The 21,086-nt window shown below is 44.9% G+C and overlaps 1 protein-coding gene across 4 annotated transcripts; it reads left to right on the top strand.

Moving 5' to 3' along the window:
* The first annotated feature begins 5,641 nt into the window (after positions 1–5,641).
* ERRFI1 (ERBB receptor feedback inhibitor 1) lies at positions 5,642–20,436 on the top strand. 4 transcript variants are annotated; one of them, XM_079133851.1, is made up of 4 exons: positions 5,642–5,662; positions 16,620–16,814; positions 16,925–16,995; positions 17,816–20,436. In XM_079133851.1, the coding sequence occupies exons 2-4, from the start codon at positions 16,693–16,695 to the stop codon at positions 18,997–18,999; spliced, it is 1,377 nt and encodes a 458-aa protein (XP_078989977.1). In that variant the 5' UTR covers positions 5,642–5,662; positions 16,620–16,692; the 3' UTR covers positions 19,000–20,436. The 4 variants fall into 4 exon arrangements, with proteins under 4 accessions (XP_078989977.1, XP_078989978.1, XP_078989979.1 ...); XM_079133852.1 differs by lacking the exon at positions 5,642–5,662 and adding an exon at positions 6,484–6,672 and having other exon boundaries at positions 16,665–16,814; XM_079133853.1 differs by lacking the exon at positions 5,642–5,662 and adding an exon at positions 6,484–6,672 and having other exon boundaries at positions 18,044–20,436.
* Positions 20,437–21,086: the final 650 nt, after the last annotated feature.

The raw sequence follows: 21,086 nt of genomic DNA, 5'->3' as shown, positions 1-21,086 counted from the left end.
AAAAAAAAAAAAAAAAAAAAAAAGTCTGCCACCTTTAAGATACCAGGCATTTTGCAATCATTATTTGAAGGTTAGTATAATCTGGAAAAAAAGATGTGTTTATTCCCACAGCTTTATGAAGTCAGAAATAATTCAAAAGAAAGTAAGGTCACAAATGTATGGACACATTTAACCCAGGTATCAATCAATATCTATCTGACCTTAGTAACTGATTTGAAATTCATATCCTCTCATATAAAAGGAGTATTAATTCAAAGCCCTGAGTTCAAGAGATGTCACCGCTAGATACCTATAGCTTTTGCAGTGTTGTAGATCCCAAGGGATTTATTGTAGAAAACTCTAAAAATCAGCCTGAGGCCAGACACATTCCTGTTACCCTGAGTCCTAAAGCCCAGAATCTGTGGCCTCTGCCTTAGCTGCCCTCAGCCCCTGGAATATAGGTCACCAACAGCTGGGATCTCTGCATAAACTTTCCTGAGTAACACAACTCAGCTGCCAATCTCTACCCACATGCCATCCTGAAACAAATTATTTGGAAAACATTAGAATCAGCAAACATCCTGCATTTCATCTCTCTCTTGTCCTTAGGTTTTCGCTGAAGTCCTAAGCCCTTCTGTTTTATCAGCTGTTCCTTCTCCCGTTATCTAATCTTCAAACTACAGTGTTCCTTCCTTGACCTCCTCCCCTTTGATAAAGGGTACCATCATCCACACTTAAAGCCAGAGAGCTGGAATCATCTTGACTCTTCTTTTCTTTCACTGCCTGTGTGCAAGTTATCATAAAACCTGTCAATTCTAGATCCAAATGGGAAGTCAGAATTGGTCTTTCTGGAATCCTTTTGCTTTGCTCCTTCCCATCTACCACCATCCTCTCTCAAGTCCTCAGTTCTCACTTTGACACATGCAGCAATCTCATGGATGCTTTCAGAATGATCTCCTCCCAGTTCCTTGAACACACCAAGCTCTCTCCTACTCTGTCCTTTATTCACGCTGTTCCTGTACCTGAAATGTGCTTTCTGCAGGCTTGACCTGGACCACTCGTTCCCAGACTACAGGTCTCAACACATGTCATCTCCCCAGGGTGGACTTCCCTGTCCATTCAGTCAAAAGCTTATCTCCTGCCTCTCTCCCATGGTCCTCAGTTCTCAGCACTTTCTGATTGCACACTGACTTTTAGAATGACATATATCTGCTAGTTACCTATTATCTTTCTTCCTCATTAGACCGTAAGTTTCATGAAGGCAAAGATTAGCCATTGTGATTCCCCAGGGTATATCCAGCGCCGGGACAGTGACCGGCAGGCAGTGGGAAGCTTATTAAATATCGGTTGAATAAATGAGTGAGTACCTTGTGATTCTCCTTACTGAAGACTAAACCCTCTGATGCTCCCGAACTTTTCTGCTGAGCGTTCAGGTCCCCCTGTGTGCCACAGATAAAACACACTTCCAACATTCACAACCTGTTCACTGAACAAATATCCTGCTTTAATAAACTTTTCACTCCCTCACCTGCTTGTTCTTAATTCAAACTTGGCTCTTCTGTGAGAATTGGCTTAATCATTCCAGTTGAAACAGTGACCTCTCCCATTCAGACACTGGAGGGTAGACTCACTCCAGACCCTGTAAGGATGCATAGGGCGGAAAAGCGTCCACTAACTTCTCAAAGAAAACAATTCAGTGTGATCGGCATAAAGATTAGAGAACCAAGAGAAATCAGGAAGTCCACTGTGTTCATTTTAACACCAAACTCAGTTTTATTCTTCTGTGACATGGATTGACACGTCTGTGACATCTTTTCAAATCAATATCCAATCATTGACTATTATCCATTGTCCTTGCATTTCAGAGAAAATTGTAAAGCTATTCATATCAAAAAGCTCTTCAAGGGCTTTATTTTATGCACAGGCTAAATCTATTTTTTTTTTTAAAGGAAACATGGGTATGGATGCTTAGAAGTAAATGCTCACAGACTCTACTTGCTAGCTGGCCTTTATGGATTCAAAGAAGGCCTTCCTGCTCTTTGCACATCTCCCAAGGACTAGAGGTGCCTGATACCTCACTGTTACAGAGCTAGGGTTTTTTGTTGTTGTTGTTTTGTTGTTTTTTGGCTTTGGTTTTGGTCTAAGGTTTATGGCTTCTGAAGAGGAAATACTGCAGAGTCAAGCAAGGTATATTTTGTTATGAATCATTTATGCTCTTTGGATTTAATGAAATAACATCCTGGAAAAATTACATTGGGTATAATAAATCATCAAGAATTTGAGAGTCTTATAGTGAAAGGTGTTCAAAAATCTCTCAAGAACATATAACAATAATAATAATGATAATAATAATAATAAACTTTACTGAGCCCTGGTTGTCCTGGGCAGTGTCTAAGCACTTTCACACATACATCTAACTGTCCAGTAGCGACGTGGAGGGACCACTTTAATCTCCATATTACAGGTACAGAGGTTGAATAATTTGCCCAAGTCACCACTAGTGAGGGCCAGAGTTGGATCCCAACTCAGATCCCCACTTCAGAGCGGGAGCCCCTCATCACGGCACACTGCTTCCCTTTGTCATGATCCAGGACAAAAGAAACACCTGCTACCAAGGGACACACTTGGAAAGACAATTCCGGGTTGTTTTAGGACTGAGCTGAAGAAGCTAGCATCCCAAAGCTTTCTCTTCTTCAGTGTGACAATTCTTTCTGTATGTGCTGTGCCTGCATCTGTCACCCATGCCTGTCTAAACATACCTCACATGTGCTCCTGGAGATGAAGAGCTGAAACAGACTTCCAAACTCTCTTAATGAAGAGTTTACATTAATATTTTTAATTAATTAATTTGGCAAGGGACTAGAGCACACCCTACTGGCCAGCTAATAGGAAATACAGCATTTACTTGGGACAAAATGTCTAAATATTTAAATCGGAAGGTAAGGTCAAATTAATGCTTGAAAAAATTATCTTGAAAACATCGATTAGGTATATGAATTAATTAATCCACAGGATACTAAAAAATTCTAAGAGTTACCGATTCCAGAGATGGGATGGAATTAGAAAAAACAATATCCACCAAAAGCATCAAATGTTTGTTCAAGCAGCATTAGGTACATGAAAGGTAGCTCCACTGAAACTAAACAACTAGATAAACCCACACTAAGAAAAGTTAGTTAAGCCCTGCCTGCAACATCTAAAACCATAGACTAATAAATTACAACTTCTCACCGGCTATAACACCAGATAGGGAGGGAGGGAGGGAAGGAGGGAGGGAGGGAAAAACGGAGTGTGCTACTATTTCAATGACAGTCATTGAAAGCTCAATAGGAGACTCTGTTGTGATGTGGCTTTCCTCACAGATAATGGTGGGCTCTTACCAGTGCGTACATTTTAAAGTAATCCAGTTTATTGTGTGTGTGTGTGTGTGTGTGTGTGTGTGTGTGTATATACACACACATACACATAAATATGTATATATACATGATTGCTTTCAAAACAGTGCTGTATGCTAAATGAACAGCCTCTAAAAAATACAGTTCTTCCATTGGGCATGCATTTTTTTTAATTGCACACTTACTTAGAGATTAGTAAAAAAAAAGTACATAATAAATATTTATATTATGTATAGACAGAAATAAAAGCTCTGGGACTAAAATGGGTCTTGTTTTAAAATATTTCTTTATAAACAAAGTAGAAATACAAAACACCTACAATCCAGATAAACACCAAAATGCACATACTCTTCTATAGGATTCCAATATCAAAACATGGATATAAGTCATTGTATGTTTGATAAGGTCCAGTCAGCATCTTTATATGTACATGGCTTGTGGAATTTCTCGGTGGGGACAGAAAAGAGTAATGTCCTGAGGACAGCAGTGTGGTCATCAGCTTCCTCAGATAGAGTTCCAAACTTTTCCTTGCTGCAGGGACAGCATTTCCTTAGCTGAGAAAAGAGGGATTGCAAAATGACAATCTGGGTCAATACGATGTGAGTCTAATGTTTTAGATGTCACATTCTATTAAAAACAGTGTACATTGTGTGAGAAATGGCCTCAAAACTAAATGAACTCCAAGAAATGTGTTTTTCAAAAAATACTTTACTCAAAACTGTTTGGTTCAGGAAAAAGGGAACATTTTTCCTAAATCCTAACCTAGTGTTAGAATCTGTTAAGTCAATGAGTGGTCACTTGGTAAACATAATATTCTAGGATTACCTCATGTTGCTTAGCATTTTCCTTTTAAACTCTTCCCCAAACATTCTATGATACTACTGACATATCAATGTTTTATAAAATACTAAGTAGATCACTAGATAAAAGATTTGTGGAGCATAGGTTTTCTCATGTAATCCTCCACAGCTGAGAAAGTCTCATTATATGAAAAAAATCATAGACCAAATTTAGTAAACTGGCAGCTATAATTGTTTTTTCCCCAAAATGAATAAATTGAATGCTTATTTTGCAAGATTAAAATAGATCAGAAGAGAAAATCAGATTAATCATGTATTACTCATATGATTTTGTGATTTTTGATAATTTACCAAAACATTAGCACATCGTACAGCTCACCACTATATAGTAAGTATCCTGTTGATCTTCTTTCTCTGAAGAAGGGGTGTGTTTGATGGTTGCTCTGGAGATTATCACTGTTTTATGAATAGGGAATGTAAAAGCATGCCAATAAGGCCAAAGCACAAATTACAGCAGTATTGTGGCGACTTGAAAAAGCGTAACTAGGGTTCCTTTTGGATGAAACCGGAGCTCATCTAGGTCCCCATTCAGTAAATGCTGTACTGTAAGGTCTGAAAAGATGTTCTGGGCAAGTTCTCAGGTGGATCTTCTCTTTTCCACTGATAACAGCCTATGGGTAGTGGCCAACATAAAGCAGGGGAGGCGGGGGTGGAATCTGGATAGATTTTCTGTGAACCAAAAAACCCAATTAATTTGGTAAGAAAATCAGCACTATCTTGTGGCTAATTCCTATAATACTTAATGAGTGCCAAGAAGTAAGAACACAGGAAAGGTGGGATAACTCGAATGTTGGTAAATAGCCTGGGCATGAAAATGACCCCACAGTCCTGGAGGCCAGAAGGTACCATTGAAAGAGCAGAGTAACTGTTCTTGTACTAAACATTTGTTTTTCTTGCAAGTGAAAGAAGGCAAAGGGATACTTTAGTTTTTCATTTTTAATTTGGTGCTTAAGGCCTTGAATTCAGAATTAGGCCTCTGAATTAAACTGAAAAGAATGTAAGTAAATAATGTTGGAGACAAGGCAAATCATTTCATGGGGCGCAAAGTTAATAGTTAACTTGCTAATGAGGCCAGAATCTCATTCCATATGTTAAACAACCCCAATTAGGTTGTGCTAACCGTCTAACTATCAGGCATTATTGCTGAAGTGCAAGAAGGGCTCTGTGGAGACCACAGAGGTCAGTGGCAGGTCTCTGGCCTCTGCTCTGTAGAGTACCATTCAGGGAATTTGTTCTAGTTAAAACTGGAGGGTTTCCATTTGTTTGCTTTTTTTCTTACTTTAGCCACTCTTGGTTTGTTATCATTTGTATTGTTTATTTTACGGTTAAACTATAAGCCCACGTTGCATCACGGCGCCCCCAGAAGCCTCCTGCAGGCTCCTTGGCGGCTGCGCGGCCGCAGCCATCCAGCCAGCTGGGGTCTAACAGGTAAACACGGGCGGGGAACCGGGGGCGCCTCCCGGACCCGGGCCCGGCGGGGCTCCCGGAAGCGGGGGCGGCGCGGAAGGGTCAGCGCCACCAGGACCGGGCTCCTCGTCCAATGCGGGGTCCTAAGGGCCCTGGTCCTCCCCCAGAGGCCCTGCCCTCAACAAGGAGGCCTGGCCGCCCCTCGGTCGCTCACTGCCCCTCACCGTCCCTCGTTGCCCGGCACTGCCCCACCGTGTCGCACAGACCCACGCCGCCCTGTCCCTGGCTGCCTCGCCCCAACCCCTCCGGATCCCCACAGCGCCGCACTGCCCAGCACCGGCCCGCGCCATCCCTCACTGTGCCCTCGGTCCCGCACAACCCTCCCTGTCCCTCACCGTCCCACATGGTCCCTCCAGTCCCTTGTCGTCCCTCGCCTTCCCCATCGTCCCCCGCCATCCCTCCCGGTCCCTCACCGTCCCACGCCGCCCCTCCCGTCCCTCAGCCCCGCAGTGTCCCCCTCCCGGTCCTCGCGCGCCTGCCGGGAGGGAAAGGCAGGCACTACCCCGGGCAGGGAATGAGGGGAAATTCCGCGCGAGGCCGGCTGCGCGCAGACTTCTGAGAAAACCCGGCGCCCGGGCGCTCGAGGGCGGCTGCCCGGATCCGCGGAGGCGAGGAGCCAGGGCCGCGGCCGGCCGGGGCCCTCCAGCGACGCCCGCCGGGCCCCCGCGGCCGCTGCAGCCGGGCATCGCCCCTTTAAGCGACTCGCCGTCCGGATTGGCTGCGCGGCGGGGGCGGGGCGGCGGGCGTGACGTCACGCTCCGCGCTTACGCTAAATACTCGGCGGCGGCGGCGGCGGCGACGGCGGCCGAGTGCGAGGCAGGCGGCGCGAGCGGGAGGGCGAGCAACTGAGCGAGCGAGCGAGCAGCGAGGCGCCTGCGCGATGTCCGGGCCCCGCCGCCAGCGGCGCTGAGCCGGCCGGCCGGACGGACATGCGCGGGAGGGCGCCGTGGGGCAGCCGCCGCTCCCCCGGGGTAAGGCGCCCGGCGCTGCGGGCGGGCGGGCGGACGCGGCGCGGCTCCCCTCAGGCCCCCGCGCGGGCGGCTCGGCGAGGCGGGGGCGTGGGGCGCGCGGGAGAGGCCGCCGCGACGCCGAGCCGCCCCGGCACGGGCGGAGAGGCAGGGGCGGGCGGCCGGGCGTCGCTCGCGGCGTGCGCGGGACCGGGCCCGAGCTCGCCCCGCGCCGGCGTGGGCGCGGCGACCCCCGGCGCGCCCCTGGCCCGGGACGCGTCCCCGCCGGGCACCGGCCTGCGGAGGGCGGGCGGCGGGCCTGCCGGGAGGGCTGCGGTGGCGGCTGCCGAGGCGCGGCTCTGCGCGCCCGCGGTCGGCCGGGGCCCGCCGCCCTCGCCCGGGCGCTCGGCGGCTGCGGTCGCTTCCTAGGTCTGTTCCTCAGCCTCCGGGTCGTGTCGTGCTCCTCCTCGTCCAGAATCGCGCTTCTTCAGCGGAGCTGCAGGATCCGCGTTGAAAACGCGAACGCTTGCCGGGAATTTCGTGTACCTGTATCGTATCCTGGTACAAACTAGATGACTCCTTGGCCGTGATGGGTGCTGCATCGGTGCTTCCTAGGTCTTTATTAGGATTTCATCACTGCTTGAAAGAAACCAGTCTCCTGCCTGATAAAAATGTGAATAGATTGTTAGTCATGAACTTAAGTAGTGCAGTCAGAAGAGAGACTATAGCTTTAAAAGAGATGTGTTGGTGACTTCAGGTACACCTGCAACACAGGTAGGGCAGGCCTGGTTTCCAGGCAACTGTCAGAGGTGAAGAAAGGTGAGGTTTAAAATGCCTTTTTCCCCCTCCTGGAGAACAGCGTTCTGTAGAGTTTCAAGCTTTTGTAAATCTTTTTGGATGCAGTAGATACACCGTTGTTGAGACTGAAACATCTAAGGCCTCTACCGAGTCTTTCTTTCTTTTTCTTTTTTTTTTAAGCTATATTTCTTGACATGATCTGTAATTAGTTTCAGAGACATTTTACTTAAACAGACCAAGACAGATACTTATCTATATCAGCAGACCAGATTTTGCAAAGCTCAAACTAAAAGAAGCTGGTTTCTTGCTAACCTGCTAATTATGTCATCAACCCATCCCGTTTCTGAATAGTAGCACATTTGAAAAGAAAAACATATTTTAGCATGGACTTCAGACACAATTTGTCATTTCCTCACTTCCTGTAGAGTTTATTTCACTTGTGTGTTATGGTGGATATATGCTAATAGGTGAGAGAAGTCTTAACTATCAATTTATAACCAGGCAGTTATATTAGATGGTAGACTTCTTAAGGGCAGGAACTCTGCCTTGTAACAAAGTTTTTTATCTTAGGCAGCCTTGCACAGAGTTGATATTGATAAATAAACGCAGGAAAGCATGTTTTACATTTTAAGGCTCAGCAGGATTGGACCAGTCACTGATAAGGGTTGGAAGGCAAATCTGTTTTTTATGACTGTTGTGAAATGTTCGAATTCATATTTTTGACAGATGAAATGATTGTTTTCAATGAATTCTTCTTCGTATTTTCAGTTCACAGTAGATACTGTTCACCCTTTTATGAGGTTTAATTATGCTGTAGTCTTGAGTTTTTACATAAAAATAACTTCACTGCTGCTGCTCACAGGTTGAACTAGATAATACTTCCTTTCTGCTTATACTAATGGTAGCTTTTAAAAGCAAGTTGCCTAAATTACAGGTACAATCTAACATGCTTGAGACTGACCTGATTGTCAACATACCATCAAGTTGCTTTAGAAAGGTGAGCAGAGGAGGGGAAAGGTGGTGCCCAGGGTAATTCCAGGAATTTGAATGTCATAGGCTCCCTTTACCAGAGGAGCAGCTCTGCTCATAATAAATAAATATGAATTGGTACCTCATCATCAGGTACACTTAGCATCCTCTGCAGGTGTTTGGCCATGCTTTGTAAAAGCTAATGAATAACCAGCTTACTAGATAAACACAATCCAGTTGTGGTATTCTGGCATTATTCACACAGAATAAACACATGTATTGTAAAGGTAGATAAAACTGGTGAAGGTAGATAAAACATTTCAGGGTCCTAAATGTAAGTTGCTAGCTTAACAGAGAATTAGTGTTAGGTAGAGAAAAGGTAGTGTGGGATTCAGATTTCAAAAGGTGAGAGGAAAAAGGATTTCTGAAATTAGGAGTCTTCATTGACAAAAGAGCCCAACTTTTTATGTCATAAAATTGTGCAGTATTACAAAAAGACCATAATCTTCCAGGCCTCAGTGAATGTCTTTTTAAAATGTGGAACTTGGGACAGGAATTATACTCCTTTTCAACTTGGAAACAGGATGGCAGGAATTAGAATGTGTTGTTCAAAAGCTCTCATTAATGACCCACGGATGGGAAACTTACCTAGTTATAGTTTGCTTTTTACCGAAAATACTGTTTCGCCCTCTGTGGAAGGCTCTTCTCCCAGCTCTTCTTACGGCTTTTCCATCCTTCATAACTCAGTTTGCAAAGTCCCCTGTCCAGTGAGGCCTTCTTGACCACCTGGGTAAATATGTTCTCCTCCGCCTCCCGGTCCTGTCACTGTACTTCTGTTTGTTTCCTTGAAAGTTATCACAATCTGAAGTTGCTGGAATTGTTGGCTTACTTATTTGTCATTTTCCTCCCTCATTAGGTGAGAAACGTCATCAGGCAGCAACACATCTCTTTTTTACCTAGAATAGTATCCAGTCCAGAACAAGCATTTGATAAGTATTTGTGAAAAGAGTGAATCTGTGCCCTCTAAGAATATGAGCTGAGGCATGGGGGATGTGGCTCAGTGGTGGAGCACTTGGTTTGATCCCCAGTGCAGGGGAAAAAAATGTTGTTGATCTGAACATTAGTTCCACTTCCTTTCTCTGGTTGGCTAGCACTTAGCATTGCACTTAGAAATTATTTGCTTCAGTTTCCCCATTAATAAACCATGTTAGGAAGAGAAAGGAGATTGTTGCCTGAGATGAAGGTGCTGGAGGGAGGAGAGGCAGGGGCGTGTACTGGGCAGAGAGCCCTGCCAGCTCTTTTGCTCACAGCAGGACGTTTCACCTCACTTCATTTCCTCATTTGCAAAATGAAGATTATAATCCCTGCCTCTTCTTAGAGGGATGTTGTGGGGATCAAGTGAGACTATGTGGAAGAAAGTGCTTTATCATTTGTGCAGTGCTTTAGGAATATAAAGTATTCTTTTGTTATTAAAGTCCATATTTTCCAAAAAAACCTGGTTATAATGCCATCATTGGGATTGTGCTGTGAGGGTATGTTAGGGAAGGCCCGTTGGGTGTACGTAGTAACCCCTCTTACGAGTGAAGACAGACCTGTGCTGTATCAAATACTATGTTGTAACAGGTTACATCACCATGGGGCATCACTCTATCATTAAAGATTGAGGGCTTCAAAAGAATTGTTGCACGTGGTCATAATAGAAGGTCAGACTGCCACCTTAACCCACCCATTTTAGATGGTAGGCCAGAGGTACAACTAATGACTTTTAATAAGGAAAATTTGAGGGAGTTGAAGTAAAACAGAACTTTTTTTTTTTTTAAAGGGATTGGATCCAGGGTCCCTCTACAACTGAGCTACATTCCCAGACCCCTCTTTAACTTTAATTTGAGATAGGGTCTCACTGAGTTGCCAAGTCTGGCCTCAGACTTGTGATCCTCCCGCCTCAGGCTCCCAGTTCACTAGGATTACAGGAAAAACAGGAACTTTCATAGCCTTCAGCTTATCCAGGAAAAACTCTTATCAACCAAAATGCCCCCCAGAGTTTATCTGCACTGTCCATAAAGGTGAAGTGTTACGCTCAGTCAGATCTTACCCCACCAGTTGGAACAGCCCTGAGGGACTGGAAGAGGCAGTGGTGTGTGGTGGTCAAGAGCCTGGACTTTGGAGCCGGGCTTCCGGGCCTAAGTCCTGGCCTTGCCTCTCACCAGGTTTGACCCGGAGCAGGTTCCTTAGCTTTCAGTGCCTCAAGCCCCTCATCTATAAATGAGAGTAGTAATGGTGACCCACTTCACAGGGTTGATGAGCACATTAAATAAATTAATATACACATGAAGCCCTCAGAACAATGCCCGGCAGATAAGTGTCCAATGAATGTTAGTTATTACTAATGGTTATGTATTCATTCTGACAGTCTAGAGTAACCCTTTGGGTGACTTGGGTGCTTGTTAAATAAATATGAAGCTTTAAAGACTCACTTCCCAACCTAGACCTTTGCGCTCATTGTCATTGTGATTACAGCAGAATTCACAAACCTTTCACAATCAGATGTGATAAGTATATGTCAAAAAATACTATCTTCTGTGTACGTACATGTATACACACATGTACGCATATAAAAATATATATAACCAGATTCTTGTGCTCTGTTGAAAAAGTACAAAGGACAAAAGAATATACTCCTCCTACTTTCCTGCTGTCCAGTTAAAATCGTGGGACTAAATGAATCAAAAAGCTTTTGATTATGGTGTTGAACGAATAGGCCATTTCTTGAAATACTTGGCTGGAATGTTTCCAAATTATCGAAGAAATTGTGTCATTTAATTTTAATTTTGACAGTCTGAAGATAAATTATTTTCCTTGTTGCCTACATTTTTACCACCTACAAATGGGCCATTATGTGCTGAGGATGTTAAAGGGCCTCTGAAGAATGGAGCTACAAAAACAGACACAAATGTTCACTTTCACCATATTGAACTACATTTTAATATTTGCTGAAATCATCAAGTTTTACTTGAATCAGCACATGAATATTTTAATTGCATTTTACTTTAAAAGTCTCCCATGCAAAGACTCTTTCTGCTTTTCTGTGGTAACAGTATAGTGAAGGAAGTTTTCCTGACTTGCTTCCTTTCTTTCCCTACCTCCAAATCAGCCTATTAAAATGAAATCTGAAAAACTCTGAATTCGGGCCTTTGTTTTTGGAAAATCTGCGAAGTGTCCTTTTTCTTTCAGCAAATAAATTCAGGTTACACAACTGTGTAGCTATCATAAAAACTGAATACGTAGATGAATATCAAATCAGTAAGCTCAAATTATTAATAAAATTCCATAAAAATAACTAAGATTAGTGCTTAATGTGTCAATAGCCTGGTTACAAGTGCTTCAGACATTAATCACAATAAAATTTGAACATAAATATGCAGACATTGGTATATCTGGGGAGGGTCTAAATAAGTTTCTTTTTATAATCTTTGGTTGTAAATGTAGTTACCTTATGTCTTCCCTGGCTATGGCAATAGTTAGTTATGTAGGTAATTGTTAAATGCAGCTGAAAAGACCATTTATCACCCTGAATAAACAGAAATCAGGTTCTAGAACCAGACTGAAAGAAGGAAATTACATCACACTCTTAAATAAGGAAGCACTGGGCAGAACTGGATGAGTTGTATGACAAAAATGTGCCCCTCCTCCTCATGAGGATTGCTCCTGAGATTTATTAATGAGATCTGGTGGCAAGGTAAGCATATCTAGGTTACTGCCGTAAGGTAGCCTGAGCGTGTGGTGCGTGTGTGGGGAAGCAGTTTCAAAGAGACTGTCCTCAAGCTAAGAGCAAGTGATTTCACCTCAGTAAAGAGGTGATTCTTATGCAGTGTGCATTTGGTATGACTTTTTTATTTTTTTAAAGGAAAGTTACCTTAAATTTAGTAGCAAAAACACAGTGGATGCATTGTAATCCAGAAGGAACAATGTGGAAGAGAGGATAAAATTCATCGTTTTCAGAAGGTACTCCCCTGATTGCTTCAAGCCAGTGCATAGGAACAAGAACCAATTTAGGAAGCGCTGCTGTGAGCCACTGCAGCATTACTCAGCCTGCAAACTGTCTGCTTTGGATTTTGGAAATGAACTGAGGAGATCCTAAGCGTGTTGAATGATTACTGGCAGCCTTGCACCCCGGCGTGGGGCAAGTTTATCCCTTACAGAGCTCTGCTTTTTCCTAGTTCTTCACGGACGATCAGCCTGTGTGAAACTTTCATATAATGCTTTTTAAAATATGAGGTGCATGTTTTCTCAATATCATTAATAAGTATTTATCAGGAGTGAATGATGCCAGGAGCCACAGGAAAAAAAGATAAGTCAGCACCACCCCTGTGCTGGGAATCGGAGGCGGAGAGGAGACTCTGGGCACAGCACGGGACAGAGACCCTGCCTCACTTTTCCTGGGAGGGAGGGTTTGCAGCACAGGCCCTGAGAAGAGTTGCCAAAGGCATAAGCTGGATTCTCATGCATCTGGAGGACAGAGAAGTGAGAGCCTGAAAGGTGGGCTGGCCCTGTGGTGGTGTGTTCCTGCCAGCAGGGGTTTTCCTCAGGAGCCTGAAGGCTCTTGAGCAGGGCAGGCTCCCAGTGGAGTGGTAGTCAGGGAACACTGACCTGGTACTGGTATGCAGTGTGGCTGGGTGTCTCAGACTGGAGCACAGCGGTGCCAGTGAGTGGAAGGAGGGTGACTTTGAGAAAGAATGTAGACAGTCTGTGGAGTTTAGTGACTGAGTGTTCCCGGCCTTCACTGGGAGAAGTGTGATCCTCCTGGACTGGAGGTGGTGGGAGGGGAGGGGAGGGGAAGTAAGAGAGAGGAGGAGGAGTTTGGTTTGTAGAGTTTGAGATGCCAGCAGACCATCCAAGTGGAAAGATAATCACCAGACAATAGGAAATGCAGGGCTGAAGCCCAGCCCGGGCTGGGGTCCTCTGTTCAGGAACTGTCTATGTCTGTGTCGAGGTGGAGGAAGTTCAAACTTGGCTGTTGGGGGGAGGGGTGAACAGAAAATAAAATGAGACTTGAAAAACATGATTTCAAGTGCCCCCCCACCCCAACACTTTTTAATTTTTTTAAAAAGTGATGTTAGTGAGAAAAGGAAAAAAAAAAGAATTCACATCTGGGGTTGGTATGTACCTGCATTTTTGACCCATTAAAAAAACTGAAGGTTGGTTCATGAATGTAAGAAAAGTTGTTCTCAAGGTTGTTGGGATCCTGGTCTAAACCATGCAGCCGGATTAACACTGGCTTTCCTACACTGAGGGTCATGACGGAATGTTGTCTGGTGCCCCAGGTACTGATCTCTCCCACCCAAGATGTCTTTGCAGCTGTTGTCCTAGTGCAAAGCACAACCAGTTGCACAGTTCTGAGGAGCCAGGCAGAGCTGAACACTGCGGCACTAGTCAGATTTCACTGGAGCCGATTTCCTTCTTTTTAGCTTGAGGTTGGCCAGGCTGGTTGATGTCCCCCACCCCCACTCCCCAGCACACACTTGGAATATACAGCTGGACACTTGGTTTTTAGGGAAGTTTTAGAGTTTGGGGTGGTTTCATACTCATCTGAAGAACAGTTTCTGAAAAGTTTTTTTCCAAACCTGTGGCACATTGCTCTTTTTGGGTCTCCAGTTTGAAGTTATTTTCCAAAAGAAGAGAACGTGGCAATTACGCTGCCCTCCTGGCTTCTCCCATGCAAGCAAGTAGGAAGTTCGGACAGTTTCATAACATGGCCCATTCACAATTCCCCATTGAAATTTAGAGGCAGGTCACCTTCTATGAATACACAAAGACACTATTGTGGTCAGAAGTGAGCTGGCTCAGTGAACACAATTCTTTTTATACTAAAAAAATTTTTTTCTTAAGAAAGCTAACAAGTAGGTGGTGGAAACAATGAATAAAAAATAACTTTTTCTAGAACATACAAATAATTTTAAGTGACCATTGAAATGTAAGTTCAGAATTCCAAGGCAATTTCAGCAGAGGCGATAGTTACACAATCATTCTGTTGAAAGCTAAGATTTAGATGGCATTAGGAGGCTGACACACAGTAATTACTAGTAGTGTTTGTTGGCTTGCCGACAGGTGGGGGTTGGGCCTCCCCAATCCCCCGCAGCATTTCCCTGTAATCTGGATGAACAATCTTCAAACGTGTGCTTTCAAACTACTTAAATACCATCTTCTTCCTATCTTGCCTTTCGTTTTTACGTTACCACAGACACTTTCCCTGTAGTCTTGCCAGTGCTTGTAGAACGCTTAGAAAAAGCCAGATAAACCACTGGGCTGAGCATACGGAGGGAGAGGCTAGCCATTTTTTAAATTGGTTTTTAAACTTTTTAGAGTTTTACCTGGGGTAAGTAAATAATGCATTTGCCTTATTTCAGCGATCTTTAAAGGGCCTTCATGAGACTTCCTGGTGGTTGAGATTTCTTAAATGAAGAAAAATAATGACTGACTAAAGTAATATTTTAAACCTATCCTACAATCGCTCTTTAATGCATCAAAATGGCTAATTGGGGAGAGTCAAATGCAGAGAATTGGAACCAGATACAATTAGAAACACTGCAGCATTGGTCATATTTTACTGAAAATTCATCATTGATGTTCCCTTCCGAGAAGAATTGGGACACGTGCTCCTTCATCACTGAAATTTTTAACATTACGATCTCCACATTCCCTCTTCATGTTGAAAAAAATAGACATCGCAGAATATATTTTTAGATCCTTAGTTTTAAAATTCCCTCTACCTTAAACACTGTATCCACTCAGCTGGTATAATAATCAAATGATACTGTAAAGTCATTCAGCAAACATTCACTTACCAGCACCTGTTAATGTTTCAGACACTGATGATTAAAAGGCAGTGGGGTTGGGGCTGTGGTTGTGGCTCAGTGGTAAAGCGCTTGCCTAGCATGTGTGAGACCCTGGGTTCGATTCTCAGCACCACATACAAATAAATGAATGAAATAAAGATCTGTCAACATCTAAAAAAATATTTTTCATAAAAGGGTAATCGGCAGGGATGGTGCTTGGGGCCTGTTCCTGAGCTCTCATAGGAGGTGACAGATTTGTAAATGATGGATTTTAAGTTGCTAAGCAAATGAAAGAACCTGTGTACCCCTCAACATCAGAGGTGCCCTAGTCACCTTCATGGCATCCTCAGTCCTGAGCACAGCGCTAGCGCTTGGCAGGTGTGCAGGCTTCTGGTGAGAGTGCTGGAGCAGCTTCGTGAGGCAGAGTTGTAGAGTGTGTGTATGAGTCTCAGAGAGTCAGTGCTGCATGGATAGCTGACAGCATCCCAGTATCAAGGGAGAAAGGCCTAACTATGTCAGCAAATGTGGATGTATGGAGCCCGCAGAGACTGGTGCTACTTAATGCTTGTGATCTAACAGATACTAAAGTAAAGTTAAAAAGAGGCTGCAGGGACTCTAGACTGTAACATAGGACTAGGGGTTCCTGAAGTTTAGGAGCCACTAGTTTTAAGAATAGTGTACTTGGCCTTTGTAATCCATGCCTTGCAGCCAGGCAGGACACGAATTACCAGGCATTTCACAAAGGAGAATGTAAAGAATGTATCTTTACGTTTGTCTTTGAAACGGAGGGACAAAGCTGTGCTGGGCCAAGGCTGGAGCCAGTCATCTTGTAGAACTTGATTTTCACAGGATAATGGAAATTAGTATCTTCATATATAATGATTTCTTTTTTGAGCAAGCTGTGTCTGGAGAATATGCCTTCTGTGGCCAACCTTGAAACACAGACTCCAAGTTAATGCTAGTCTGTGGGGTGCCAGCCGCCAGTACTGTGGACCCTCTTGTCACAAGTGTTGGGGTTTATGAATACTAGCCCTGCAGTAGGAGAGAGTGATTTCTGAAATTTTTTAGCTTGCGAGGAATAAGCAGGATTCCCTTGAGCCTAACGCCCATTGCAGCGGTGCCTTAGAAGGCTGGCTCCATGGGCTGGGGAGGCCCTGTGGCTTGTGCAGCTGTCTGGCTCTGTAGTGAGAGGGCTGTTTTTCCAACAAGGATTGAGAAGTAGGATTGGGCAAGGCCTACAGCTATTTCTGTCCCACCCCCCAGAGTCTCTGTGAACCTACTGGTGCTGTGATCTAGTTTCTGAATTGTTTCCTTTTTTCTCTCACCTCTTCTCCCCCCCCCCCCCCCCCCCCCCCCCCCCCCACACACCAGGGAATGAAAGCTACTGGTTGACTTAAAAATTCCTGGGCTTCACAGACTTGGAGACATCCCAGGATAAGGCACAATGTCAACAGCAGGAATTGCTGCTCAGGAGATGAGAGTCCCATTGAAAACGGGATTTCTCCATACTGGCCAGGCGGTGGGGAACGGGAAGACCTGCTGGGGCAGTCGCAGTGAGTTTGGAAAGTGAGTAGAGTGCACAGTGCCACTGCCCTCTGTATGAACTTGAGATCACAGTGACATCCAGGTTGTGAGTGCTGCTTGCTGATGATCAACGTGTTTTCCTTTCCTTTCAGCAACTTTTTAAATATTGACCCAATAACCATGGCCTGCAGTCTGAGTTCTCAGGAGCACCTCCCGTCCATCGGTATGTATTCTCAAAGTCAGGGGAGCTAGCCGTGGTGGGGTTGGCGGGTCCTCCGGCAGTATTTTTTAGAGGAAAACTGAACTATTCCCAACAATTCTGACCCCTAGTGGCAGCAGATTTGGAGCTGTTTTCCTCCAGCTGTTGTATTTGGTGGCCTTTATCCTGGGTCACTGATTCCTAAGGAGAACTCTGTGAAATTGTGATCTTTTAAAATCAAGAATTAGTTCTCGCCAGCCATGATGCATACTTAACCTTTAGAAACTTTGGACAAGATTTCCTCCTTATTAGTAGTATTGAATGCATCTTTGAAAGCAATAAATGAAAGTAGTATAAGTGTTAAAGCATAGAAAACTGTGTGTGCATGTGGTGCTTCCAGCATGAACATTATGTTCCTTAGGTTTTTGTTGAGCTGCTTATCAGGTGAATACACCGTGAGTCCATTCATTCAGTATTGTGATGTGCTGGCAGGAAGGACCTTGTCTTCTCTCACTCATGCCCAGCATGCCTTGGAGTGTCACGTGTCTTAAATGGCAGAGCTGGTGTAGCATGGTATTCATGTAAATTATATGCTGTTCATCTTCTGCGAATTTTGCACACGTCACAGAACTTGCCTCAGATGTGTGGGTGTGTGCCATGCATATGTCCAAGGGAGATAGAGGAGATAGTTTGTTCTTTGATCAAGATCACGTGTGTTACCATCTCCTGGCTCTAATTACCCCCGTGGCGGTTGCATGGGTGTTCTCGGGGTTAGCAGCAGAGAACTCGTCCCTCAGCGGGTCGAGGGTTATTGATCCTTATGAACATCCCTCATTTGTTCTAGGGCACGCTTCCCGGTCTGCTCCAGTGAATGGCTGCTCCTTTGCGGAAAGTGGTCCCTCTCAAAAGTCCAGCCTGCCCCCTCTTATCATTCCCCCCAGTGAAAGCATGGGACAGCGTGAAGAGGATCAGGTTGTCTGTGGCTTTAGGAAGCTCTCAGTGAATGGGGTCTGCACTTCCACGCCACCGCTTACACCCGTGAAAAACTGCCCTTCCCCTTTCCCTTGTGCAGCTCTCTGTGAACGGGGCTCCAGGCCCCTCCCGCCACTGCCCATCTCTGAAGACCTCTCTCTGGACGACACAGACTGTGAGGTAGAATTCCTAACTAGCTCAGATACAGACTTCCTTTTAGAAGACTGTGTACTTTCTGATTTCAAATATGATGTTCCTGGTAGGCGGAGCTTCCGTGGGTGTGGACAGATCAACTACGCATATTTTGACACCCCAGCTGTTTCTGCAGCCGATCTCAGCTACATGTCTGACCAAAATGGAGGTGTCTCAAATCCAAATCCTCCTCCACCTCAAACCCACCGCAGATTAAGAAGGTCTCATTCAGGACCAGCGGGGTCCTTCAACAAGCCAGCCATTCGGGTGTCCAGCTACACCCACAGAGCCTCTCCTGATTCTGACGAAGACAAGCCCGAGGTTCCTCCCAGGGTTCCCATACCTCCCCGGCCAGTAAAGCCAGATTATAGACGGTGGTCAGCAGAAGTCACTTCTAGCACCTACAGTGATGAAGACAGGCCTCCCAAAGTGCCACCGAGAGAACCTTTGTCAAGGAGTAACTCACGCACACCAAGTCCTAAAAGCCTTCCATCTTACCTCAATGGGGTCATGCCCCCGACACAGAGCTTTGCCCCTGATCCCAAGTACGTTAGCAGCAAAGCCCTGCAAAGACAGAACAGCGAGGGATCTGCCAACAAGGTTCCTTGCATTCTGCCCATTATTGAAAATGGGAAGAAGGTTAGTTCAACACATTATTACCTACTACCTGAGAGACCGCCATACCTGGACAGATATGAAAAGTTCTTTAGGGAAGCAGAAGAAACAAACACGGGCACGCAGATCCAGCCGTTACCTGCTGACTGCAGTATGACTTCCATCACAGAAAAGCTGGATTCCAAGGCAAAAATGGACCTGGGCGGCCACGGGAAGCGGAAACACTTGTCCTATGTGGTTTCTCCCTAGAATGGGAGTCGAGGTTCAGCAGAAGTTACGGGGGAACAGATGGTTCTCAGTTTTCCAGTTTGATCAAGGGTCAGAGGACAATCTGTCAGATTGTAACCTGAAATAGCTGAACTCTTGTATAAAAGAGAAAGGGTTAGAGCAGTTGTGAGGTGCTATTCTGAGACTCCCTGCTTTTGTTAGCATTGAAGAAAAAGTCTATAAAGATGTGATGGTGGGAGGGGAGGATGGGGAAACTTCTATATATGCATACATTATATACCTATGTATAAACTTGTGGTATAACCATAGACCTTAGCTGCAGGTCAACCAGTTAGCTACTGTCTTAGAGTAATATACATGCAGAATAATAAGAACTTGAGCTGGAGGAATGGTCCTGTTAGACTTAAAATTGAGCAAATGGAAGAAAAAGACAGTGTTGTTTAGATCAGACTCATAAAGAGAATTATTTGTGTTTAGCAGGTTTGAAGAGGCCTTGAGGCCTCCTCTCTCTCGTTTCAGTCCTTTCGCAAGCGCCTTCTCCATCAAGAGCAGAGCATGGGTGCTTCGCCATGCCCGCACCTGCTGAGTTCAGAATCACCCCCAAGGCCTGACACTTGTAGGTTTCATTTTCTGTCCTGTTGAGGGGAGTGATCACAGTTTATTCAGCAACCATATAATCACCTGTGTGTGTCTCACATCTTGAAAAATGGAAAGATAGAAATTTGGTAATATCTCCTTACAGCTCCTGCTTGCTTCCACCCGCTGACATGGCCCCTTGTGGTGTGGCCTTAAGACAGTGGCATAGGACACAGTCAGCTGGAAAGGCACACTAGCTGCCAGCGTTCAGGATGGGAGTTTCGCAAAGTAGCGACGCTGTTGGCTGTGCGACTGAGAGTTATTGTGTGGGGGGGTCGTGTTTTTTTAAGACTGTATTCATAAACAGATGCAATACAAGCTGGCCTTGTGTTGCTGGTTCCTATTCAGTATTTCCTGGGGGATTGTTTGCTTTTTAAGTAAAACACTTCTGACCAACAGCACAGCATGTCCTAATGCCAGAGGTCACATTAGCATCTTCCTGCTCTGAAAACTCACAGCTGGCTGCTTCACTGCCTCTAGAGTCAGTGAGCCACTGCTTGTGTTCGTGTGTTCACATCCTCTGATGCGTTTGTCTTGTGCAGATGGCACTGCAGAGAAGGTGCTCTAACAGGGACATGACTGCGATGTTCTCTTAACAGTTCAACAAGCTGTTTACAATTTAAACTGCTGAATGATATTATTTGAGCTATTTAAAGCTTATGGTATTTTAGTATGAACTAAATGAAGGTTAAAACATGCTTTAGAAAATGCACTGATTTCTGCATTATGTGTACAGTATTGGACAAAGGAGTTTATTCATTTTGTTGCATTATTTTGAATATTGTCTTTTCATTTTAATAAAGTTATAATACTTATTTATGACACCGTTAAAAATGTTTCTTGCCTAAACTCTTGTATTGTAGGCAGTTTGACAGCTTTATCATTTTTAAACAAAAGGAAATAATCTTTTTAATTTAAAAGTGTATAGTTATTTGGGCACTGTGGCTCATACCTGCAACCCCTGAACTCAGGAGGCAGAGGCAGAAGGATTTCAAGATTGAGGCCAGCCCTGGCAACTTAGCAAGACCTTATCTCAACATGAAAACAATTAAAAGGGCTGGGGCTGTAGCCGAGTGGTGACTGCCTCTGGGTGCAATCCCAGGACCGCAATAAAATAAATGCGCAGAGAGAAAGCGAGCTGCTTGTGTTTACCTTTAACAATCAAGAAACTCAATGATCCTGGTGTTATATCAAAGCAGTTATACCGGGAGGTGGGGCTGTGGGGTCCCTATCAGGAGAAAGCAGTGGAAGGAACCAGCATTGTCACTAGACTCGTTTTGAATCAGGGCTAGGTCTGGATGGCTGTGGCCCCAGCTTTGCTTCTTGCTTGTTTGGGGCCATCCAAAGAGCCTCTGTCCCAGCCCGACCGAGAGCCATAGCCCATGCTGCCCTCTGCGGGTGCCTTAGCTGAGTGTGGGGCCCTTGGCAGCCTCTGCCTGCCTCTGCCTTGTTGGTACCGTCCTCTGTGCCCT

The sequence above is a fragment of the Sciurus vulgaris genome, assembly GCF_902686455.1.
Source record: "Sciurus vulgaris genome assembly, chromosome: 1".
NCBI lineage: Eukaryota > Metazoa > Chordata > Mammalia > Rodentia > Sciuridae > Sciurus > Sciurus vulgaris.
The sequence above is the reverse complement of the archived record's forward strand: the minus strand, read 5'-3'. Positions and strand labels throughout refer to the sequence as shown.